The sequence below is a fragment of the Neofelis nebulosa genome, chromosome 8 (genome assembly GCF_028018385.1).
Source record: "Neofelis nebulosa isolate mNeoNeb1 chromosome 8, mNeoNeb1.pri, whole genome shotgun sequence".
In the NCBI taxonomy this organism is placed as follows: domain Eukaryota; kingdom Metazoa; phylum Chordata; class Mammalia; order Carnivora; family Felidae; genus Neofelis; species Neofelis nebulosa.
The window spans coordinates 20,291,283-20,318,145 of NC_080789.1; the positions used below are offsets into that span (position 1 = coordinate 20,291,283).

The 26,863-nt window shown below is 37.6% G+C and overlaps 1 protein-coding gene across 2 annotated transcripts; it reads right to left on the minus strand.

Moving 5' to 3' along the window:
* Positions 1-15,697: 15,697 nt before the first annotated feature.
* On the minus strand, positions 15,698-26,494 carry SPIC (Spi-C transcription factor). 2 transcript variants are annotated; one of them, XM_058741639.1, is made up of 6 exons: positions 26,376-26,494; positions 24,637-24,662; positions 23,741-23,834; positions 22,473-22,585; positions 20,916-21,024; positions 15,698-17,602 (listed from the first exon to the last, which is right to left on the minus strand). In XM_058741639.1, exons 2-6 carry the CDS (start codon positions 24,637-24,639, stop codon positions 17,175-17,177), a joined length of 747 nt encoding a protein of 248 aa, XP_058597622.1. In that variant the 5' UTR covers positions 24,640-24,662; positions 26,376-26,494; the 3' UTR covers positions 15,698-17,174. The 2 variants fall into 2 exon arrangements, with proteins under 2 accessions (XP_058597622.1, XP_058597621.1); XM_058741638.1 differs by having other exon boundaries at positions 23,741-23,837; positions 26,376-26,489.
* Between the last annotated feature and the right edge of the window lie 369 nt (positions 26,495-26,863).

Genomic DNA, 26,863 nt, shown 5'->3' on the forward strand with positions numbered 1-26,863 from the left:
CAATAAATGCAGATTATAAAAAAATAGTAGGAAGGAAATAAACAAGATGCTTTTGCTATGGAATAAATACTGGTCATTAGGCATAGGAATGACTTCTCTGAGAAGGGGACTTTCAGGCTGATACATTAAAGAAAAGAAGAAGACTGTCATCCACATAGGAGATGGCATTCCAGGTAGAGAGAACAGAACATGAAAAGGCCTCAGGCAGAAAAGAGTTTGGCTGGTTCTAGGAATTGGCAATCTGTGGAGCATAAGGGGCTAAGGGGAGACTAAGCTGAGGTTGGAGATACAGGAGGGAGCAAGGTCATGCAGAGCTATGTGGGCCAAGATAAGAAATTTGCATTTTATTCTAAATGGGATTCTATGCTTTAGCAAAGGAATGGCATGATCTGATTTACAGTGTTGAAAGACCACTCTGAGTATGAAGTGGTTTCAAAAAGTCAAGAATGGAAGCAAGGAGTAATAGGGTTAAGAACCTGTGACTGTGGTCCACAGGACGATGACAATGGAGCTAGAAGTAAGTAGATAGAAGTATTCTGCAGCTGGATGCTGTGTTTTCAGTACCTAATAGGAAGTGAATGCATTCAGTGAATGAATGAATGAATGAATGAATGAATGAAAATTTCTAGACTGCAGGTCTGGACAGTGTCTTATTCAACATCTTTTCCCAGTACTTCCCAGTACTTTTCCCAGAACCTACTTAATAACTATTTTTTGAACAAGTAAGTTGGGCAAGAGCATTGTAAAACTGATTCTAGTAAGAACTCTATTTTTTCTTCTGAGACTAATAAAATGGCAGCTCTAATTTATGAAATACCTTCTCCAGGCCAATTGTGCATTCATCAAATTGTATTCACAACAATATGGTGAAGTGGTACTATTATCATCGCTTTTATACAGTTGGCAAATGTGCCTTCAACACATTTAGTCTGTAAGTGTTTACTGAGTGCCTCGTGTGTCAGGTCTCATGGACAATAAGTGACAGATCTAGTCTTGAACTTAAGACTGATTCTGAAGCCCACGCTCTTTTACTAAGTTATACTATGTCTAACGAAAATTAGAGAATTGAAAAATCTATAATCTCCCTAAATTTGCTCTGTAAGTTATAGATAACAGCAAGTACAAAATGGGAGCTGGCAGGTTGGGCTTAGAGTACACCATGAGCCTATACCCCTGACCTTTTCTCCCCAACTCAGAACACTACCATGCATGACACCAGGATCTCTTGTCATGAGTGGAGACAGGGAGCTGGCCGGGTCCATGTGTCTACATTCCCGCTTGCTGTCCCAAAGTTCCAACTGCCTGCAGCTCCCCAGTGTTATGTCCTGATTGCTAAGTCTGGTCTGGCACAGGGACAGAGGGACTCCGAGGCCGAGGAGTCGAGAATTCTTGCTGGCCGCTTGGGAGGGCCAGATAACACAAGTGAGACACTGGCATGCTAAAAAGAGGGAGTGCTATTTTGAGAATCTGTTCAAGTAATGTTTCACAGTGGAAAAATGGTGGCACTCTGAACAGGATGTGACCTGACAGGAGTTGTGTCTCAGGCGTCAGTGCCCTGGGTTTCTATTTTTATTGCTAAAACTTGGAGTTTGAACCTAAAAAGGCTGGCTTCTGATAAATAGGCAAAGATTGGTATGAAATCTGGAAAAATTTTTGGAAATTATACAAATCAAGATTGGAGAGTCAATCTATTAAATACATCATACCATATCAACACAAGGAATACCATGCAGTGATTAAATGACAATATGAGGATTGATTCACCCACATTTTTCTGTGTAAAGAGATTATCACAGACAGTGCACACTTATGACACCATATTGTAAAATTTATACATATTTGTTTGTGTATAGAAAAGATTTGGAAGGAGATATTTTAAAGAGGTAGCTATTGGGCCTTTATATCTATTATTAAATTTTAATAAGAAATATCGATTACATGTGTGCAACTAGGAAAAAAATGAATCAATTTCTATTTTGGAGGAAAAAGAGGACAAGCAAGTGATTAAGGAAAATCCTGGAGGGTAAAGTTCAGATAAGAAAAGGCCAAAGTCCTTAGCTCATGCTTTGTTTCCAATATTCTCATGAAAGAAAGTACTCTATTCCTAAAATAATGCCAAAATTGCTTATACTGTGATGATTACATATGAGATCTAGATTATATGTATAGTTTTGGGTTCAAAGGCCATCTAAAAAGTCAATAAAGGAAAAAAGAAGAAATAAAAATTAATCAGCTATTATATCCACAAATTTATACTTAGTTCATGGGAACTAATTAGCATGGAAATCTTTGTCTATTTATGTGAGCTTAATGGAAGTCTACTAAAGGCAGGGGCCCAGTGAGGGGGGAAAAAAAAACAACTAAATGCTTTTAGAGTTTGGGCACCTTGACTGTGAGAGTTAGTATAAAGGACACATTGCAGAGGGGAAACAAAACTTACCTCACCATGTGCCAGTGTCGAATTCATCTGCCATGTTCAATTTTCTTAGCTCTTCAATTTAGAGGGAGCATTTTTTTCCTCTCAATTCTCCATTGACTGGATATTCTGCCTAAATGTCAATTCATTTAAACTGCATAATATTTTGAGTAAATATTTAATTGGAAAGAGGGTATTTTTCATTAATACCTTGAAACATATATTAATATTGTGCAGTTATAATATGTAACACAAAGTTCTATGTGGCTGGGTTATGGGTTGAATTGTGTCTCCCCCAGATTCATATGTTGAAGTCCTGACCCCCAGTATCTCAGAATGTGACCTTATATGGAAATAGGGTTGATATGTAGTTAGTTAAGATGAGGTCATACTGATTTAGAGTGGGCTTTTAATCCAATATGACCTGTGTCCTTATAAAGGTGAAATTTGGACACGGAGAGATGCATAGAGAGAAGATGATGTAAAGAGACACAGGGAAAGAGGCCAAGAACAGACTCTTCCCTCACAGTCTTTAGAAGGAGCCAATCCTGACAACATCTTGATTTCCAAGCTTCTAGTCTCCAGAACTGTAAAAAACTGCATTTCCATTGCTTCAGCCATCCAGATTAGTGTACTTTGTTACAGGAAATTTAGCAATATATCCTAAGGATATGTGTGTGTTGAATTCTAATAATACACATTTGAGTTTGGTGGTCATATTTTCCTTCTTTATGGGAGATGTCACTAAAGACCTAAATGAAGAGCAGGCCCAAGGTCAGTCAAAGCTGGAAGTAATCCCCATGTTCTCTTACAATATCTGGCTTCCCACAGTAACTGTTCTCAATCCAATCCTTAGAAGCACATTACAGGGGCACCTGGGTGGCTTAGTCAGTTGAGCATCCAACTCTTGATTTTGGCTCAGGTCATGATCCCAGGATTATGGGATTGAGTCCCATGTCAGCTCTGCACTGAGCATGGAGCCTGTACAAATTATACAAATCAAGATTGGAGAGTCAATCTATTAAATACATCATACCATATCAACACAAGGAATACCATGCAGTGATTAAATGACAATATGAGGATTGATTCACCCACATTTTTCTGTGTAAAGAAAGCAAGCACAAAGTCTTCGTTAATTTTATCACAGTACCTTTAATAATTGGTCCAGTACTCTTTTTGCTATTAATGGGTAGAAAAGTCTGTGCTTGCTTTCTCCAAGAGAAGAAAACCATTATCTAAAATGAAAAGTCTTGGGGCGCCTGGGTGGCGCAGTCGGTTAAGCGTCCGACTTCAGCCAGGTCACGATCTCACGGTCTGTGAGTTCGAGCCCCGCGTCAGGCTCTGGGCTGATGGCTCAGAGCCTGGAGCCTGTTTCCGATTCTGTGTCTCCCTCTCTCTCTGTCCCTCCCCCGTTCATGCTCTGTCTCTCTCTGTCCCAAAAAATAAAATAAACGTTGAAAAAAAAAAAATTTAAAAAAAAAAAAATAAAAAAAAATAAAATGAAAAGTCTTAAAGATCTGTTAGCAGTAACAGAGCCCCTCCCTACCATCTTGCTTCTATGTCCCTAGTTTTAATTCTCTGCAAGACACTTATGACATTTTGTGTGTTTGTTTATTTAAGATCTGTCTCTCCCTTCTAGCAAGTGAGCTTCATGAGAGCTGAGACCTTATCCATCTTGTGCCCGACTGAATCCTCAATATCTAGAAATGGTTCCTGGAACATAGCAGGCTTCAGTAAATGTTTATTGAATGCACAAAGGGATGGATATGTATTTTTTTTAAGTTTAATCATTTATTTTTGAGAGAGAGAGAAAGCATAAGTGGCAAAAGGGCAGAGAGAGAGAGAGAGAGAGAGAGTCCCAAGCAGGCTCTGCACTGACAGTGTAGAACCCAAGAACCGTGAGATCATGACCTGAGCTGAAACCAAGAGTCCAGTGCTTAACCGACTGAGCCACCCAGGCACCCCTGGATAATTTTAATGTAAATTAATACAGAAGTTTGGTAGTTGTATAGGATATTGCACTCAAATTCTGTTGATGTCAATTCTTAATGCTAGTGTATAGATGGAAAGATTTTTTTTTAATTTTTTAAATTTTTTTATTTTTTAATATATGAAATTTACTGTCAAATTGGTTTCCATACAACACCCAGTGCTTATCCCAAAAGGTGCCCTCCTCAATACCCATCACCCACCCTGCCCTCCCTCCCACCCCCCATCAGCCCTCAGTTTGTTCTCAGTTTTTAACAGTCTCTTATGCTTTGGCTCTCTCCCACTCTAACCTCTTTTTTTTTTTTTTTTTTCCTTCCCCTCCCCCATGGGTTTCTATTAAGTTTCTCAGGATCCACATAAGAGTGAAACCATATGGTATCTGTCTTTCTCTGTATGGCTTATTTCACTTAGCATCAAACTCTCCAGTTCCATCCACGTTGCTACAAAAGGCCATATTTCATTTTTTCTCATTGCCACGTAGTATTCCATTGTGTATATAAACCACAATTTCTTTATCCATTCATCAGTTGATGGACATTTAGGCTCTTTCCATAACTTGGCTATTGTTGAGAGTGCTGCTATAAACATTGGGGTACAAGTGCCCCTATGCATCAGTACTCCTGTATCCCTTGGATAAATTCCTAGCAGTGCTATTGCTGGGTCATAGGGTAGGTCTATTTTTAATTTTCTGAGGAACCTCCACACCGCTTGATGGAAAGATTTTTAACACACTTGAGCACACCACACATTCTACAAGAGGCTGAATAGTTTCTTCTTAATTCCAGTATGGAAGGATATAATTGAATGGTTGTTCTGTATAGAAGTAGAAGAATCTTAATATCTTAATATATGATAATGCATTTTGGGCTTGGAAATCTGGCACAGTCAACAGAAATGTTTCTACATAACGCTAGTAAATTAAATTTCCAAGTTTATTCCTAGGCCTAATGGCTTATTAGATTTTCTCAGTACCAGCATGGTAGTTAAGATCAGATTCTCAACTGTCTGACTAGACAGTCTAGTCTTAAATCCCAGATTTGCCCCTTCTTAGCTGTGTGACCATGGACACAAAGTCAAATGAGCTGAATAAGTTATTCAGTATGGAGGTAACAGGATAGCAAAAATATTTTTATGACTTTGAGTGACATATTCCTTCATGTCACTCAGGGGACATGATAGGATATTCTTGCTTCACAAAAATGTTTTTACATCATCCTGATATCATGTAGTCGCTACATATAAATGCTTCTAAAAATATGCATAATAAATGTTGGGTTGTTTTTGCCTCTGAAAAAAATTTTCATAGGGAAACCTAAAAGAGATTCTAATTTGCTGTGACCAAATGTATACAACTAATGGTTTTCCTTGTATTTTAAGGCACCCTACATATTTTAAAGTACAGCAATATAGTAATTCCATTTGAATAGCCTAAGAAATGCTAATGTCTCTTATGTTGATTATCTAACCTCCTTATATTAGATTCGGTTGATTTCCCTCAACTTAAAAAAACAGTAAATAAATATACACAAAAGATGAGTAATTAAATCAGAAATTACGAATAAGAGTGTTCAAGTAAATGGAGAAACAAATGAGTAGGACTGATTGTTATTAAATGCCTGTGATCTTGTGTTCCAAATTTCCTGGCCATTGGAGCAATGCAGAAGGAGGAAGAAGCAAATTAGATGCAATTAGTGTTTCTCAAACTTCCCCTTTTAAGTTCAAGAGGAATTACTCCTGGGGTACATAGACTGAAACAATTTGCCAGAAGTGAAAAATTATTTCATGATTTAGCATAAGAATTAATGGAAATACTGTGTTCGTTTTTTTAACATTTATTTATTTTGAGAGAGAAAGAGAGAAAATGGTGGGGCAGAGAGAGAGAGAGAATCCCAAGCAGGCTCTGTGCTGTCAGCATGGAGCCTGATGCAGGCCTCAAACCCACAAATCGTGAATTCATGACCTGAGCTGAAATCAAGAGTCAATGCTTAACCACTGAGCCACTCAGGCACCCCATAAATACTGTGTTCTGTGATTAATACACTGAAATTTATTTTAATGAAAACATAATGATTTTTATTGTCCCTATCTGGGTAGAAGTTGTTCCCCAAAATAAAGTAGTGTGTTGATCCTTAGCTTAACACCATATTCCCACAATATCATACATTTACTCTTACTCCTGGGAAGTAAATATGCGCAGTTTAAAAAACATATGTTTACAAAACCCATTATCTGATGTATTTGTTAAAATCATACACCAGACTTTTTGAAGTAAAAAAAAAAAATTAATTTTGGTATAACATATATGCAAGGTTATACCCTAATAAATAGTATTTTAAAAATAGGTTATGGGGTGCCTGGGTGGCTCAGTTGGTTAAGAATCTGACTCTTGATTTTGGCTTGGGTCATGATCTCATGGTTCCTGAGTTAGAGCCCTGCATCTGGCTCTGTGCTGACAGTACAGAGCCTGCTTGGGATTTTCTCTCTCTCCCTCTCCTTCTGTCTTTCCCCTGCTCACACACTCTCTGTCTCTCAAAATAAATAAGCAAACATTAAAAAATTATTTAAGAAAATAGGTTTTACCTTATAAAGACTGAAACTCAGTCTTGAATTTGTTCAACCCCTGACTGGCTTAAGGTGATCTGCTCCTAATCTATATTTTAACCAAAGCTAAGAAAAAAATCCTTCCTGGAGAAAATAAAATAATTCAGAGTCTATAATTTTTCATATTAAATATATGGCATTCAGTTTAAAAGTACCAGACATACCAAGAAATGGGGCCAAGAGGAAAAATAGGCCATAGAAGTAGACCCACAAATGATCCAATGGAGAGGTAGTAACTGCCTTGGACAACAAAAGCACATTTCAAACCCATATGTACAGAAGGAGAAACTTATGAACCAAGCTGATTTGCCCCTGCCTGAGAAGTTCAGAATTTGGAGACACCAGGTATCATAGAAAGCAGGAGGCAACATAGGGTTGAAAATAAGTGATTAGTTGGAAGTCTTTAAATGGAGCACTTTCATCTCCAGTTCCTCCATCCAGAAAGGTAACTCTTCCATCTAATAGGAGATTATAAGTTTATTATGTGGATAAATTGGATCAGAATGGCTCCAACTTAGGTTGGAGGATAGAGTGAAATGTGAAGCTAAAAACACTAATATTGAATGAATATCTGCTCACTGAATGATGGGATACTCAAATCCTTTTTCAATCTACTCTGAGAACCCCAGTCTCCCTCCAGGAATATTGTTCTCAGGAAGATTTTTTGCAGGTGAAAACATTTGGGTTCCCCAGAGAAATAGCCAGCTTCCAACCATACCATATTAAAATGAAGTCCATAGTTAGCAAATTCTACCAAAAAATGCTTTTAAGTAACTTGCACATTAGTGGAGAGACCAGAATCATCAGACATTTGAAGAAAGTCACAAACATAAGACAGAAGGAGAAGTAAATAGGAAAACAAATAAAGTAGAGGGGAGTACTTGGAAAGAAAGGAAATTATGCTGGAAATGGAAGAAAAATTATAAATTAAATAACTTTAGAGAGGTAGTAGAGGATAATGCACCCATAGAATAAAAGCAAGATATAGTGAAAATGAAACAGGAAAAAAAGATATAACATTTGGCTATTTAAAATGTAATATAGGAGCTCCTGGGTGGCTCAGTCGGTTAAGTGTCTGACTTCAGCTCAGGTCATGATCTCGCGGTCTGTGAGTTCGAGCGCTGTGTCGGGCTCTGTGAGGACAGCTCAGAGCCTGGAACCTGCTTCGGATTCTGTGTCTCCCACTCTCTCTGCCCCTCCCCTGCTCACACTCTGTCTTTCTCTCAAGAATAAATAAACATTAAAAGAAAAAAATAAAATAAAATGTAATATATAAAATAAAATTTAATTGAAGAGTTGGAATACAAAGTTAAAGTATTCCAGAAAGTAGAATAAAATAGCTGAAAAATAGAAGAGGAATAAAAAGACTTACAGGATCAATTCACAGAATCTAATGGTTAGGATCTCTAAAATGAGAGTCCAAGAAAATAGTGTGGAGGAAATTATCAAAGAAATAACAAGAAAAATATCCTATAACTGAAAAGCACAGTCTCTAGTTTAAAAGGTCCCATAAGCGCTCAACATAATATGTTTAAAAATACTCATGCCAGGGAACACATCAAGAAATCTCAGAATTACCCAGATATAAAAGGAGGCCCAAAAATGTTCCAAAAGGAAAGAAAAGGAGCTACTGTCTGAAGGTCACATGGTGTCTCAAAACTAAATGTGAGAAGGCAAGGGAGAGATGCCTTCCAAATCCAGAAGGAAACTGGTTTTTAACCTTGAATTCACTACCCTGTCAAACTACAAATAAAGTATAAGGATAAAATGAAGATGTTTTATACATACATGGACTAAACATTATTAACCTGTTGTAAAGTTATATCGAGAAGTTCTTTGAAGATGTTCCTTAGCAAAAGGAGAGGAAGCCTGATATCCTATAAGTGTGGACCCAGCACAGGAGATTGGCAGGCTGGTAATGTTAACTGATATTATCTAAAGTTGGGAAACCAAGAAATAGTAGCACTAGAATTTATTTAGACATGTGTCATAAATGTAAAAGAAATAGCTAAAAAATTTGAAGTTGTTGGCTCTCAAGAGCAACTCTGGAAGAAGAGAGAGAGCAGCCTTACTACTGTTTTTCATTATAAACTTTTTAGAACTACTTAAAGCTTAAGTTCTGTACATGAGTGCCGTGATAAAATTTTTAAAATATACTGACTTTAATTATGTGGATTTAAGACTAATTAATACCATCACACTATTTTCCAAAAGTATACTAATATACACTCCCATCAACAGTGATGGAAAGTAGGTGGTTATTTTATGTATCGTTTTTATTAATAGCATTGAATAAACTTGGCAAAGGCTTTTCTGCACAACAATAATGCTATGAAGTCTAGCACTGACACAGGAGAGAACCTGTATCAAGGCATAACCAAGATACTCTTTACATCAGCAGACATTATGGCATAGTAGAAAGAATTTGAACCTGAGTTCAAATTGACAATAAGACATTCATTAGTAGGTTGACTTTAGAAAATATAAATTCTTCTAGTATCAATTTCTCCATCTACAAAATGGGGCTTCTAACACCCACCTTGACTCATGGTATAGTCTGCCTGAAACAGAAAAGGAAAGAGGGAAAAAGGAGACAGGAAACATACTAGTATTCCAGTAAATTCTATCTCCTATCTCCACTGCTGTCATCCAGAATTGATACAACTGAGTGTCATTCAAATGAGGAACATCAGTCGTCATTGGAGGAGCATTGTCCTCATACAAATGAAGAACATTTCTCAGAATTATTCCAACTATGGGATGAAGAGACAGAGGTAAGTATTTACCAACTCCTATCTGTCATTGATTGAGAGCTGTTCCTAAGGGGCTGTTAAACTTTGAATACTCCCAATGTACCGCTTACATCCTCAAAGCAAGCTGTGGCAACCGGAAAATACTCTTGGGGAAAAATCAGTATCGGTTATCTTATATAGTTGTGACTGGTTGATTATATTATTTTGAGTTCTTCAAACTTAATCCCAATGAAACTGGAACATTTTAAGAAATCTCTGAGCAAAGGAAAACAGATATGAATAAAGCCTCCATATTGTGAAAGTTAGACATTATAGACTTTATTTAATTTCTTAGATTTAGCTTCAGTTATAAGTTAAAATTTTTATTTTATATTTGGAGAATTTAAATGCTGTGCTGAAACTGTCTTTTCAGAAAGATAAGGAAAAGTTGTTTAGAGACTATTTAAATTCCTATGAGCACAAAACAACCAAGAACAAAGAGCATTTTTGGAGACTATCCAGGCAGAGCAAAGGTCTTTAAAAGTAAACTATACATGCTCTGATTCTTATTGCTGTAGTTAAAAATTCTAATGAATTTTGTCATTCTTTTGGCTGCCCAGCATCTGAACCCCATCCTATGTTTGGGGAATTTTTGACCTTAGGAGTCTTGATAGGATGCCGAAACAATCTCTCAGTATAAGAACTGAAAGTTCCACGGACGCCCGGATGGCTCAGTCAGTTAAGCGACTGACTCTTGATTTTAGCTTAGGTCATGATCTTCCGGTTTGCGGGATTGAACCCTGCGTCCCCTGCTCGGGATTCTATCTCTCCCTCTCTCTCTTCCCCTCACCCCTCTCAAAATAAATAAATAAACTTAAAAAAATAATAACCGAAATTTCCAGATAATCCTTTTCTTTGCAGTCACGTACGGGCACATGACCAAGCACGAGCCAATCAGAAGTTCCCTTCCCAGAATGTGAATGAGGATCTAGAGGTTTACCGAAGCCGGCATGGCAGATAACTGTCTTGCTGCAACTGAATGCAATGGCTGCAGCAAGATAGATTCTGGGGGCAACAGTGATGCTATGGTAGCTCTTTTCAGTGACATGTGAGATGACATAAAGTTGAGGCATCTAGTAATTGGTAACAGTGGCAGCGATGTCCTCACTTGGACAGACCTTTGATGTGGTTTAGGGCTTAATGACTGGCTGCTTGTTCTCTAGCTTCCTCAGAAATTCTGTAAGCAATATATTTCAATAAATCCCAGTGAATACTTCAGTGATTAAAGCTTCAAAGCTGATTTCGGTTAGCTACAACTAAAAGTTCAAAATTCAGTACCAGGAAGTAGGGTGTTGTCAGTAGCAAATGCTAAAATGTGGGATTGGCAATCTCAGACTTCTGAACTTGTAATAACATACTGCTGCTCAGAACTAAGAAAGCACATCTTTCAAATGCCTATTTCAGGTGTGGCCATAGAAAAAATAAACAGGAAGGTTATCCTAAGAGGCAGACCCAGAGATTATGAAGGACATGATGAAGGGCATTCCCTGAAAAGAGTGGAAATAGGGTCAGCCTCATTGACTGACAGGAATTTACTCCTCTCCCAGGCGGGAGTCTCACCATTCCTGTATAGTTTGGTTAAGATATGTGTTAAGGGGAAGTGACTGGGTGTTGTTTTCTGCTCTTGCCCTTTCCCAGACTTTATATTATAGTTACTGCTGAACCATGAAGAGCAAACACAGTCATAGATCAAAGGAAACAAATAAGCATTTGTATTAATAGCTTCCGTAAACTTGATGCTTCAATGTCTGCCCTGCATGAATATGCCAGACATAGGCTTTTCTGGACAACCCAGCAATATGCCTGAGTTACCTGACCTTAGCCAACTGCCTCCCTTGTTACCTACACCATCCCCTTCCAGGGGGTGTCCTCCCTGGGGTGTGATTTTAAATAAAAGCCAACCAATCCAGAGTCTACACCCAACTACTTCCCTTATAAGGTTCTCATGTTCTGGGCCTCTATATACCCATCCTAAACACCCCAGCGCCAGGCACCAGGCAACTAGGGGAAGCCTCTTTGCCCCACTAAATTATTCAAACTAGCCAATCTTAAACCTGTTCACCTGCTTACCCATTTCTTCTTGCACAAATCATAATAAAGCCTCTTACCCACAAGTTCCCCCTTCATCTGCCTCATGACTGACCCTCGTGCTTCTCCATGTAGCCTCCTTGGCATGATGTATACTCTCTCATACCTGAGAGTGAAATAAATGATCTCTTCAATGGCACTCAGCTCCAGATCTACTGGCTTTACCATGTCTAAATAATAATAGGACGTATTAAAACTACACTATCCAACAATCTTGGACTTGGATGTAATAACTCGATGAGGCTTAAGATTAGTTCCCCTTAGGGGCACCTGGGTGACTCAGTTGGTTAAGCGGCCTACTTCAGCTCAGCTCAGGATCTCACGGTCTGTGAGTTCGAGCCCCGCGTCGTGCTCTGTGCTGACAGCTCAGAGCCTGGAGCCTGTTTCAGATTCTGTGTCTCCCTCTCTCTCTGACCCTCCCCTGTTCATGCTCTGTCTCTCTCTGTCTCAAAAATAAATAAATGTTTAAAAAAAATTAAAAAAAAAAAAGATTAGTTCCCCTTAGGCAGTATGTGAATAATTTCAATAAAGGCATGGACACCTTTTCCTTCTTTTTTAAAGTAAACTCTACATACAATGTGGGGCTTGAACTCGTGACTGTGAGATCAAGAGTCACATGCTCTACTGACTGAGCCAGCCAGGCACCCCAAGGTATGAACACCTTTTAAGTGTATGTAGAAACATTGGGCAATCAAAGTGGTAGACTGTAGCAAAAATTGTTGGTTTTCCACTGAATGTCCGTTACTCTCTCTTCAGGCAAAACACTAGTTTTATTCAGGGATTCATCCCTCTCTTCTGTGACTCAAGGGATCATGACCTTTTTTCTCTTCCAGGATTAAAGTCTATTTCATCTGAGCAGTCCCAGTGGTCCCTTTCCCTTTGCCAGTGAATGATTTAGGCTTGAGCAAGGATTCCAAATAGGACATGAGCATAGATATTCTGGGGGGAGGTAGGGTTCTAGAAAGTTTCCCCTTACTGTAAAGAGGACACTGGAAGAAGTGGCCCTCTCTGTTGCTGGACATTTGCTGTGCTGAGATGTAGCTGGACCTGCAGTTGTCATTTTACTCTTAGAAAAAGCAAACTTAAGGAGAAGCCATGGCAAGAAGGAGAAACAAAAGACTCACCAGAAAATGAAATCAGAACAATAATGTATCATGGTGGTGGCTCACTCTTCCTTTGGACTTCTTGTTCTGTGACATAGTAAATTTTCTTATCATTTAAACGAGTTTGAGTCAGGGTTTTTTGTTACTTGAAGCCCAGAGTGTCCCTGCTTTTACTAAGAGTTATTGATATGAAGCAAAGTGTTCCAAGAGATAACAAGAGACTCCCAAGGGTCCAAGAGACTCTAAAACTTGTAAATGTGACCTCTCAACACATGACTTGCTATAATTTCATTGCTTATATAAAACACGATTGTTAAAGGAAATTTTATTTGTTCACATATATCATAAAATGTTTATTATAGGAAATTCTGTTTGCTCACTTAAGCTGCATATGAACTCACTGGCCTTTTGGTGATTAATCCTCCATTACAAATCCTGGTTGAATGTGCTTATCAAAGAGACTCTTCACTAGCTTCCACAGCTGTCCAGAATAAAGCTATCTCTGATAGCAGATCCAAACATTGTACAAAGCTTTGTTCTTGCACAATTTGCAAATTTCTCATATTTGAACCACATCGACTTCTTTGACACCAATGGCTGACTCATCAGGTCACCATTGAAACATTCATGTGCTGCTCTCTATATGTGGATTTCTGATCCTGGGGCCCACTGATAAAAACCTACTTGCTCCAGATTCTTCTTCTATGCTTAGTCTTTTATTTAACTAGTTCATGGCGTAGGTAAGTCAGGGCTACTCCTGACAATCCCTGAGGCAGTCTGTTTCACACATTTATGGGATGCCTCACTGTTCTCCCCTGACAAAGTACACACAATCCCTACCTGCAGCCCCCTTTATCTCTAGTATCTACCCACTGCTCTTAAAATCCATCCAGGCTTAAATTACAGAGACAGCCATCCATCAAATTCAAAACAATTTTTCACCATATTGCAAAGGCAAACACATAGGGTATCCTCAGCTTTGATTTGGGGGATAGCAAACTTGAAGAAAGAAGGTTCATTTTAGTTGTTAAAAATGTTTTCATTAACTTTCATAAATCCATGAAAAAGGAGTAAAGCCTATTTTATATTAATAGCTTCATTATCAGAATCTGTAGCATCAAAATACAAAATCAAATTTCATCCAGCTTATATGAGTTGGATAAAAATATATAAACCAAAATATCTAAATATAAATTTAAATTGTGGTTATATGAAGGTATACATCATTCCAACTCTTGGAGGACAGGTATCAATGATGTTTGATAATAAAGGAACACTATCCATGTAAGTGTGAGAATATTTAGCATCCATTTTATATTATAAAGTCTAGAGATTAAAGAAAAGATTTCAGGCGCTGTCCTTTAAAAATCAGGAGCTGAAGGGGTGCCTGGGTGGCTCAGTCAGTTAAGTGGCCAACTTCACCTGGGGTCATGATCTCGGGGTTTGTGAGTTCAAGCCCCTCATTTGACTGTCAGCCATGGCCTGCTTCAGATCCTCTGTCCCCTTCTCTCTCTGCTCCTCCCCCACTTGTTCTCTCCCTCTCTCTGTCTCCCTCTCTCGCTCAAAATAAATAAATAAATAAACGTCAGGAGCTGAAAAGCAATGAAAAAGAATAAATTCCTTTTACATCCAGCAACACTGATGAACTTCATAAATATTATATTGAGGAAAATGAAAGCAAATGCAAAAGAGTACACACTGTATGATCCCATTTACATGATGTTCAAGAAGGTGGGCAGATCTTGGGAAAGGAAGTGAGAGAAATTTATGAGATGCTGGAAGCATTCTTAATCTTAATCTAGAAGATGGCTAAGTGGGTGTATGCATCAATCTATGCAGGTAAAATATAATTAATGCTGCCACATTAATGCACTTTACACACTTTACAAATATATGTGTGCCAAATCAACCAATAAATTATTCATCAGTCAGCCTTTAGGTAAGTTTTGATTAAATATTAATAGAACTTATAAATCTATAATTAAATATTAATAGAAATGAAGCTTCATGACAGAGAAAGCCATGTCTGTTTCACTTAGCACTGGATACCTTCTCACTGGAGAATTTAACTGAGCCTTTCAGCCAGCTGACAGTGATAAGATAAAGGATGGGATACCATATACCCGGAAATGAAGGCGAACGAATGGAGCCTAACAAGTATCTCTACCCTGTCCTTCGGTGATGGTAGGGAGTAACACTTTGTTTGAAATAGGGCACATTTCACACAATATATAGAGGTTTTAGTCTTTGAGCAACTGGAATGAGCATGTCTTCATAAGGACCTACTTGTAAAAATGGCCTTTGGTCAGCCCACTTTGGGTAAAAGGCAGAACCCGGGTTTCTGCCCAAGAGAAAGCTAGTTTGTAGAACAGTACAAAACACAGTTGGAGCTGACTGGGGACTTCTGGGGGAGAATTGTCAAGATGAACCCCTCAAGCTGGCATTGGGTGTAGGAGGGGCTATAGAGAGAAGTAAAATGTTGATGAGATTTTAGTAAGTTGTTGACTGAATGATCTGTATAGTAAAACCTCTTCACCATTTCCTCTTTGCAATCTCTGGTAAAATTTATGTTTTGTATTAATTTATAGAGCATATTTCTTTGTAGGAGAAAGAGCATAAATGCTGGATCCTACCTTTAAGGTTAACACTGATTGAAACTGTTGTAGTCCATTTGGGTTGCTATAACAGAATACCATAAATTGGGCGGCTTACAAACAACAGAAATTTATTTCTCACAGTTCAGGAAGCTGGGAAGTCCAAGATCAAGGCACCAGCACATTCAGTGTCTGGTGAAAGCCTGCTTCCTGGTTCATGGGAGGCCATTTCTTGTTGTGTCTTCATAAGGCTGCAGGGGCAAGGGAGCTCTCTGAATCTCTTTTATAAGGCACCAATCCCATTCCTGAGTGCTCCACCCTCTGACCTAATTACCTTTCAAACACCCGCCTCCAAATACCATCACACTGGGGATTAGGTTTCAACATACGATTTTTCGGAGGACACAAACATTCAGTCTATAACAGAAGCCCAGACTACACGTGGAGATGGCCAATATCGTTAGCCTTCATTTAGTCACTCTGGGTCTGCCATGTTCTTAATCCCTGAGGGATGAAAGGCACCAGGAGGACACAAAGAAAAAGGGAAAATCTGCAAATCAAATAGGGTAGGCTTCTGGAAGCTCTTGGCCAGCCAGCTGGGCCCTGTTGGCTTGGACTGAAGGTGGCCCAAGTAGTCTAGGAAGGTCTCCTATGTTGTGGAAATACAGATGGGTATGTATGAACCTGCCAAGCAGGAAGTAAGAAACAGGGTTTCTTCCCAGCGTTTCTTTCTTCTTCATTACTGATGGGATCTTGAGAATATACCATAGCTTTCAAGTCAGACTTTCTAAATCCTCGTTCCTCCCTGTATTTATTTGCTAGTCTCTATTCTTTAACAAGTCTTTTTTTTTTTTTCTTTTCTTTTTGTCCAATTGTTCCAGTCGGGTCTTAGCTGGGCTAATTCAAAGAGGAGGTCGTGTTTCAAAGTTGATCCAGAAAGATGACAAGGCAAGATCACCTCCTTGTGGCTGAGCGGCAGGATAACAAGAAATGTTAGCTCCTGGATCTACCCTAGGGGAGAAACGCCAGGAAACGATTTGTGGGAAGTGTAAGCTTTGGTGTTCTACTATCATTAAGGTAGGTGGCAGTTTCCTTAGATCCTTAGATCATTTCTTTAGTGCCACATAAAGTCTGAAGTGCAGAAAAAATATATAGTTTTTAAAGTCATGAGTATAGTTTAGCATGAAGACTATTATATGCAATTATTTTATTTTGTCACTAAAGCCATCAGATATATATTACAAGTGATTTTTTTTTGGCTTGAGTGTATGACAGGAAAACAATGTTTAAATCAATGAGTCAAATCATCTCTACCAGCATTGTTTATCTAGAAGAATTGCATAGACAAAAGTAAGAGCAAGGACATTTAGTCTATGCTTTCAAATAGGACTTGGTCATTTAAACTTAAATCTGTTTACTGGCAGATTTTTTTTTCATCATGACTGTAGAGATTATATGTTATTTAAAAGAAACAATGAAGTTAATTGTTTCTTCCTTTTCAGTGTTTGCTTTAAGAGAAAAATCCTGAAATTGGTAGGGATTTCAGGTTGGTAGGGATGTCAGGAAATCATGAAATGTAAGAGAAAACTTAGCAGTCAGGGTGGCTTAACTCATGGTAATCAGCATATGTACAATTATAATTTGCATTCCAGTTACTGAGGCTGAGAAACCCTTGCTCTGGCTGAACATAGGGTGAGTAGAAGATCTCTTTTTCTAAGAAATAAGATGGCGAGAGTCTTTGGAGAATAGCTTCACTGAACTGGTAAGTTAGTTTTCTCCGGATTTTCGTGATTTCCCCAGTTCTTCCATAATTCCTCAGTGCTCTGGCCATTTTCTGGTAAGTCATGGTCTTCCGGTTACCTTTTCTTTTCCCCCAAAGTTGGGCAAGTTTTTCTTTGTTTTTTGACATAAACTGAAAGATGCCTTTGGTTTTATCTACCCACTGAATACAAGATGCCATCTCAGGATTACACAGGGATTCATGAAGGTATTCGAACAGTCGAAGCTTCTTCCTGCCTAAAATGGAGAACAAATATCATACTTCACCATGGCTATGCACAAAGAACATACTCAGGAAACGTTTGTTGAGTGACTATAAAATTCAAAGCCGCACTGAGTCTTGAAAGTCAAAGGTCTGTTTGGCTTATTGAAGTTTTTAATTGGACCTTTCTTTGTTAGAGATATTGTAAAAAAATTTTATATTGTCCTTTACTAGAAAAGGGAAGGCTGGAACTTGACCCAAGTCTCTCATCTGTCATGTGGTCTTTCTTCAGCTAAATCTTGACTACTGGTTTTATGTCATATGCTAAACTTTCTTTAGAACAACAAAACTGAGCAAAATTTAGTGGTTTTAAAGAGAAGCCTCAGAAGCCCTTTTCAGAAAGCAAATCATTTGAAAGGGCTTTATTCAAATGAAGTAAGTCAAATGAGGTAAGGAATGTGAATGTATTTTGTAAAATGCAAAACAATATTCAAATATAAAGTAACATTAGTGACATTAATAACAAAGACTTAGTTAAAAAAAAAACAACTCTGGGTGTGCACAGTTGCTTGAAAAATAAAGAAAATGCCAAAATATCTTTATGACATTTGGACATCATTTATGAGCAATGACAATGGGCATTGTGATGTTTTTTGTTGCTGTGAAATAACATGGTACAGTGAGAGTTTTTGTCCCTTTAGGAACACAGCCCTTTATATTTTAGAATTTCTAGATAGGAAACTTTAAGAAGATTTGTCGTTGTGATTTTTGTTCTGTTGATTGGATTTCTTTGGCCTATGAGAGAACAAAGGGGACAGCCCATGTTGTGGCTTCTGAGTTGGCCTGTAAATACCATGCTTCACCAGATCTGTCAGTAGCTGAGATAGCTATGGTCAAATTTCCTTTTCCTCTAGATAGAGTTGAATAGTGGATACCAAAACTGCTTTGAACAGTCTCTCGGGAGTAATACTCTTATATCAGTCATCATTCAACCCAAAACCTCAAAGGTTTTTAAGATTATCTTTTTGAGTTATATTATCTTGAATTTACAAATTGAGAAATGAAAGGGACTTACCAAAAAACACATCATGAATTAAAGTCACAGCCTTAAACAAACTCTGTCCCTTATCTGATGGTCAAATCCATGATAATGGATGCTCATCTTTTAAAATTTGTTTTCAATTTTGAAAAACAAATGTTCAAATTTTTGTTAAAAAAGTATTTTGTGGGGGCACATGGGTGGCTCAGTCGGTTGAGCATCCGACTTCAGCTCAGGTCATGATATCACAGCTTGTGAGTTCGAGCCCCACGTCGGCTCTGTGCTGACAGCTCAGAGCCTGGAGCCTGCTTCAGATTCTGTGTCTCCCTCTCTCCCTGCCCCTAACCCACTCACATTCTGTCTCTGTCTCTCTCGAAAATAAATAAACATTAAAAAAAAATTTTTTTTAAGTATTATGTGCTCACAGTAAAAGATTCAATCAGAAGCACAAAGTGAAAAAAAAAAGCACAAAATGAAAGTAAAATTCCAGTCTATCCTACAGTTTTTAAATTCAAAAAAAATTTTTGAATATAAACATATGTATACCCTTTAAAAATACAAGTGGTATCAAAGTAATATGCTCTTTTCCAATGTTATATACCTTAAATTATATCAGAGAATATAGAAATTAGCTACAGATGGGTAAAATACCCAACTGTTGACAAATGGCTACTTCCCAGGATATAGCATGGGAAGAAAGAAGGAACACTTCTACTTATTCTTTATGTATTTCTGAATCCTTTCTACTTTTAATCATGTGCATTGTTACTTTTAAATTATGGAATTAAATGGGATTAAGACAAAAGAATGTACTCTAAAGTTCTTTATCAACATATATGATGTGCCTGCATGCCTTTTAAAAGCTATGTGTTCTGTTTTATGCATGTACTATGTTTCTCTGGATGATAAATGCCCAGATTATTTTGAAATTTCATTCTGTTTCAAATGTATCCCTATTTCAAGTGGAAGATGAAACTTGAAAAACAGAAGATGGTGAGTAATATGTCCCATAATGGCAAAGCTCCACAACATAAAGCATCAGTGGAAAGACATAGGCTTTACACCCTGGAATGAGTTAGTTTAAAAAAATAATAGTGACTAGCTAAACACCTGGACAGAAGTAGAAGTGTAATTCTCCTTATATTAAATTACCATCATAGTTCAATATCCAGTACCAATATTCAGTGATACAGATTTATTTTCTCTGTGTGATTTTATGCATTATTCTTTGCTGGATTAGATTATAACTGAATATTTAGAATTTTATTCTAGGATACAGTGTACAGTATTCTAGGATGGAGATATAGAAACAAAACTTGTTTTCCCCAAAAAAGCTCATTTAAAATAATTTAGTAACTATGATAAACCATTTTTTAAAAATTTCATCATAAAATTATAGTGCATCTTACACATCTCTGTTCCTTATACACAGACAAATGCAGTGGGTAAGTTCCATTCTTTTACTATAACAACACACACACACACACACACACACACACCCCTATGGTATCTTGAGAAATTATCCAGTGCCAGGCTATGAGCATAATGCTTTACATAGGCTTTCATTTGATTTTTACAGAAATCTTATGATTTATTTGTACAATTACCATTATTTGCCTTTTGAATGAGGAAACTGTGGTACAAAAGGTTGAGTGATTTTCCCAGGCTCATACAATTAACCCATAGTTCACACTCAATCACTGAGTTACATAGTCCCTAAGAGTCAAAAGATATGAACACTTAAATTTTTGATAGTGCCAAATTACCTTACAAAACTTTGTACCAGTCAATCTACACTGCCTCCAAAAGCACATGTGCACATGTCAGCGGCTACTATCCTGCTTTAACACTTTGCCCATCTGTTAGGTGAGATCATCATTGTCTTAAATTTATGAAATCAAGATTTCAAATTTATGAAATATTGAATTATTATGGAACTTCATTTGCAGAAAACTTAACAGAGAAGACAACTTTTACACCAAGGCCTTTACAATTAGAATAAGATTGCTAAAAGAACTTATGGAAAAGTTCCTCCTTCTATACTCCAAACATATACACATTATTCTCGAATGCAGATTTATTTGAGTAAAGCAACACAGTGCAGCTTCATAACATTTCTATGAAACAATAGGAAGCCTCATCCAAGGTGAATGGCTTTGAGTGGTTCAGTCCGTCAGATGTGAATTCTTCTTAATCACAATACGAGAATATTTTGCAAATGCAATTCTAAACTCAGATATGAAATCCCTTTAAAGCTGCTTTGAAGATTTGGTTCTTTTACTTATAAAAGGAGTAATGGATCCACATACCTTTTCCTCCCTTTTGATGGAGAACACTAGGCTGTACCAGCTGGTTTTCAGGGATGTTTGGCAGAGATTGATGAATATTTCCTTCAAAATAGAGGTCCGCAGCACTGTTCTATATAAATAATGCAGCAGATGTTAAGCGGGACTTTCCATGTGGCCCCCAGTTGATGGCTAAAGTTAAAAGCTGGGGACAAAAAGACTGCTAAGAATCTCCCAAATTCTAACAAGCACTATTCTCAATTGCAGCCAGTTATCTCCCAGGGCAGAACTAGCCTCAAACCCACATAAAGAGAGGACCAAGGGATGTAAAGTAATCTTTGGCTTTGTGGGGACTTTCATATCATCCCCTCCTTATGAGAAAAAAGAGGGTGTTCCTTCCTTCCTTCTCCCTAAAAATGCCCAGCCAGAAAGAAAAATTTAAAAGAATTATTAGTAGAAATTGAAGTGCCCACAAAAAAGGGAAGATGGGCTTTCCATTCCTCTGTTGGATGCTGGGCAAGAGACACAGAGAGAAAGATGTCAGCCAAGGGAGGGCAGAGCCAAGAGAGGGGACAGGTGGAAGCAGCCTGAGGTGTTACTATTACATACGGCAAGGATATATAGGTCTCCTCAGGTTAATTCAAACTCCCTCTTCAAAGAAATGTCATATGGAGAGGCCCTGACAACTTACAAAGGTAAGAAAAAGGACATCTGCTATACAGCATGGTTGAAGGGAATGACTGGGGGGAAAAAAAAGAAAACCATGTCGTATTTACACCCTACCACATTAAGACTGCTGGCATTAAGAAAACAACACAAAAGAACACATGAATGGAGAAATCGATGATGGGGACACTTCATTTGCAGGGCACACTACTACAATATCCATGAGTTGATCCAAAACATGTAACTAGCTCTAAGCTTGGGAAGGAAAATAGAGAAGGTGTCAGGGTGCCTGGGTGGTTCAGTTGATTAAGTGTCCGACTCTTGGTTTCCTCTCAGGTCATGATCTCATGGTTCCTGGGTTTGAGCCCTGCATTGGGCTCCATGCCGGCAGCATGGAGCCTGCTTGGGATTCTCTCTCTCCCTCTCTTTCTGCCCCTGCCCTGCTTGTGCTCTTTCTCTCCCTCAAAATAAATAACTTAAAAAAAAATAATTTAAAAAATGAAAATTCCTTTAGAAAATAGTGGAGGTCGATAGAAGACTGTAGGTAAAACCAGTGTAGAGTAAGTTTGGGCTTTGCCCTATGGCATATAGGGGAACCATGGCTTTTTGCAATTTTCCAGATGGACTAAAGAGTAGCAGTAATGTGAGAACCCTAAAAATACACCTTTATAGAAGTCATTCGCACCCTCTGATGCTGGGTGAAGAGCAATGATGGAGGACAGTTTCCTTCTTGACAGCACGGCTGAGGCTCACCCCATGTTGACTCTCAGGTTCACACCACTGATGGCTGTGAATGTTCTCACAGTCTCTGCTCCCTCTAAGCTGGGTTTCAGCTAGCATACACCAAGTGAAAGGCAGGACTGAATAGGGAATTTGCCTGTTACTGGGGGGTGGTCTCCTGGTACATGTACTCACTATTACTGTTCTCCAATTATAGACAGGTTCCTCTGCAGGCAGCATACCATAGCAGTTGGAATTCCCTCTGATATGAGAGCAGTGGTTGATGAACGCCAGGTAATTTTTGTAATCTAATTTAAAAACAGAGACAGAAACTGAAAAAGTCAAAGTTTATGATTACACACATGTGCACGTATGCATATATGCTTATGTGTGATTGCTCTATCATGTGTTTTCTATCACTTTGCATTTCTTTTTTAAAATTTAATTTATTTATTTTTTTAATTTACATCCAAGTTAGTTAGCATATAGTGCAACAATGATTTCAGGAGTAGATTCCTTAATGTCCCTTACCATTTAGCCCATCGCCCCTCCCACAACCCCTCCAGTAATCCTCTGTTTGTTCTCCATGTTTAAGAGTCTCTTATGTTTTGTCTCCCTCCCTGTTTTTGTATAATTTTTGCTTCCCTTCCCTTATGTTCATCTCACTTTGCATTTCTTTACATTTATTGCATTGTGCTGGTATCAGAGATCTCTTTTTACATGTCCCATTTTCCCTTAGTAGAGTATGTGTTCCTTGCAAGTAGCGATCCATGATCTCTTATCCTGGTACTGCCCGCAACACCCTGTATAAACTCGGTAGGCAAAATACCTGTATCTCACCTACACCATCTTTCTATAGTCTAGAGGGCAATGGGTGAGGAAGAATAAAAGAATATTTATTCTCCTAATTATAATATCTCTTGCATGGAAAGTCTATAAGATAAATTAGAATAACTGAAAAACCCACTCTGAACAGTTAAAATTATCAATTAGATAAATATCAACCAGATATTTTTAATAGCAAATAATTATATGTGCTAGTATTTCTATGTGGAATGTCATTCGTTACATTTTTATATATGACACTTTAAATTTACGGGGCGCCTGGGTGGCTCAGTCGGTTGAGCGTCTGACTTCAGCTCAGGTCACGATCTCACAGTCTGTGAGCTCAGAGCCTGGAGCTTGCTTCTGATTCTGTGTCTCCCTCTCTCTCTGCCCCTCCCCTGTTCATGCTGTGTCTCTCTCTGTCTCAAAAATATATAAAACGTTAAAAAATAAATAAATAAATAAATTAAATAAATAAATTTACTTAGGCTAGGTAACCCTGGAAGCTTTCTGCCTTAGAATTAATCCTAGATGCACTAGGTAAAAATGGTCTTCTCTGTTCTGGTAATTATTATTTGTGTCTGACTAACAAGCCATTTGATGATATCCCAGTGAAAGAAGGGGACTGACATCTTTACCTGGGGAGTACGGAAGATCTCCGGTTGAATGTTGCCTCAGGACCTCAAAAGCATCTTCAAAGGCTTGACCCAGCTTGTCTTGTTCAACACAGGCCTGCTAGAAAAATGGCAGAACTCTCGAGTTTTGAAATTATCAATTGAACTTAATTTTTCTGTTATAAAGTAGAGTTTCTCACCCACAGCACTATTGACATGTTAGGTTGGCTAAGTCTTTGCTGTGGGGGGGGGGGGTGGGGGAGGCTATCCTATGTATTGTAGGATATTGAGCAGCATCCCTGGCTTCTACCCACTAGATGCCAGTTAACATCCTCATAGTTGTGACAATAAAAAAATGTCTCAGAAATCACCAAATATACCCTGGGAGACAAAATCAACCCTGGTTGAGATCCACTGCTCTATAACATATAGTATTTAGAGAACAGTATTCATTCTATAGTATAGTATTTAACATTCTTGTAAAATTTTAGTAAAGAGTTGTATAGCATAAGACTGATTTGGAAAAAGGGATCAGCATGTATCTTTAATGAAAAAATCTGAATTGCTGCTTAAAAATGGAATGCTCTTCGTCAGACTTTGGCTCAGGTCATGACCTCATGGTTCGTGGGTTTGAGCCCTGCATAGGGCTCTGTGTTGACAGGAGCCTGCTTCAGATTCTGTGTCTCCCTCTCTCTATCCCTCCCCTGCTCGTGCTCTGTCTCTCTCTCAAAAAAATGAACATTAAAAATAATAATAAAAAAATGGAATGCTCTTAATTTCAAAAACATGTCTCTAAGACCTAAAATTAAACTGTCTTGCAAACCATTTCACGCCCTTATAATCTGAACCATATATTTTAGTTTCCAAATGGAGGATGTTCATCCTCCAAATCACCCAAAGATTTTAAAATGCCAACTTACCATGCTTCATTAATGAGTTTACGATTCTGAAAAAGATTAATAAGTAAAAAGCAAAATTAATAGTGTCTCTATTTCATCTGCCTCTGAATTAAAGGATCTTACTCAAAATATTTCCTGAAAATACCTAATGTAAACCAAAAGTACCATCTAAATTCTTTTTAATTTAATTCTGAACAAAATTTCCTACAAACTTTTTTTTTGCTCTTCTATCATTACAAAACGTTTTAAATGTTAAAATAGCTAAATAAAGTTAATTACCTAAATTGCTTAACTTACAAGACAATAGGAAAAAACTCAATATTTAACTATTTCAATATTTCAAAATTCTTTTAAGAGTTAAAGTGTATACATTATCTTAGCATAGGTGTCCATTTATAACAGTGTTGTTATTGTTTTTAGATCTTTCTGGTGTCAGCCTAATGAAAATCTGGTGAATGATAGGCTTTTTAGCTCACAAACTGTGGACCTACATTACAAATAAAATTTACCCTGGGGTGCCTGGGTGGCCCAGTGGGTTAAGCGTCCGACTCAGATCAAGATCATGGCTCAGATCCTGATCTCAGAGTCGTAGAGTTCGGGCTCTGTGCTAGAGCCTGCTTGAGGTTGTTTCTTCTCTCTCTGCCCCTCCCCCACTTATGCTCTGTGTGTGTCTCTCTCAAAAATAAATAAATGTTAAAAAATGGAAAAAAGCAAATAAAATTTACCCTATGAAACCCATCCAACGACTTTCTAAAATGGTAGAATAGGAACTGTGCATGGTCTACTTTCCTATCCCTGTAAGTTAGATTTTGTTTTAAATAAACAATGATCACACAGACCCACATTAAATGTTCTTTTTAAGTTTAAATTCTATAGAACTAAACACAAACAAACAAATCTACATAACAAGATAGAGTATGTGGTGGGTCCAACATTGCTTATCATTTCATTTAGCACAAGCAACTGTTTATACAAGTTGTTAATATTTACCCTGCAAACATAGTGAACTTACTCATTAACAGTGAAGAATACAAAGAGATAATATAATCTAACACTATTATTATATACATGTATCAATATAATAATTACATCCATATAATATGTCAAACATTGGAATTCTATTCAGCTCTTTGAAATCACTATATCATGTCAGTTAAAAGAAAACATGAGAAGAAAAGTGATAAAAAAGGTAATTATATGAGGTGATGGAAATGTTAACTAATCTTATGGTAATCATTTCATAATATACATGTATGTCAAATAATCACATTTTACACTTTAAATTTATAAAATCTTATATGTCAATTATATCTCAATAAAGCTGGAAAAAAAGACAGCTTCCCAATGTGGGAAATGCTGAACAATTTAACAAAAACAAAAACAAAAACAAAAAAAAATCCATAAATCACTGGGTTATGGTTCCTAGTAAATATTATCAATATATGTATTTTTAAAGACCAGTAAATGACTTTCAATTAATTATGCCTCAACTCATAAGCACCAAAGCAAATACATGAGTGTTGTATGACTTTGGCAAAAATACTCCACAAAATTATCACAACTATTACAACTAAATTTAAAGTAGCAAACCAAAAGGGAAGAAAAAAGCTTGAAAACGTTATCGATCAATGCAATTGCTTGATATTTCTTATATCAGAACAGTCAATGAGAAACATTAGGTCAAATTTAAGTTTTGGAGAAATTTAGGAGAAATTTAAGTTTTCACAAGGTATTTTGAAACACAGAAGCTAAATACTTACCAGGAAGACACTTCAACCCTTTGCAAAGATGTTTCATTAATATCGGAATCCTAAGACAGGACTGTCAAGAACTCACTGGCAGAGTTGCATTAAATAGCTGTTTTTAAGGAAGTGCTACAAAAGGGGATTTTTTTAAAAGATACAGTGTCCTCATGATTTCTATTTCATTATAGGCCAGAGGCTATTATTTTGAAGAGACACATAAAAGTTCATATCCCATGGACTGAAAGCATTTGAACAAACCCCGTGAATCTTCCGCCAGCATAAATTGAGTCTCCTCTGGCCCCCTGTAGCCCCACTGGAAATCTCTGACCTGCACAACTCTCGTCCATCCTTTTTTTATTCCTTTTGTGTCCCCCCTGATTCTAGACCCTGTATTACCTGTCTTGCCTGGACTATAAACAACTTTCACTCTGGCCTTCCCAAAGTGGTCTCTTTCCTCTCAAACCACTTCACTCATACTGATTGCCTTACTTAGAGATCTTAAA

Excerpts from the sequence above, each read along its gene's own strand:
- SPIC (XM_058741638.1), bottom strand. Across the intron at positions 22,586-23,740 it reads AGATCTTCCGTACTCCCCAG|ATTACAAAAATTACCTGGCG; the intron begins GTAAAGATGTCA and ends TTTTTAAATTAG. Across the intron at positions 17,603-20,915 it reads CCATCAAAAGGGAGGAAAAG|GCAGGAAGAAGCTTCGACTG; the intron begins GTATGTGGATCC and ends TCTCCATTTTAG.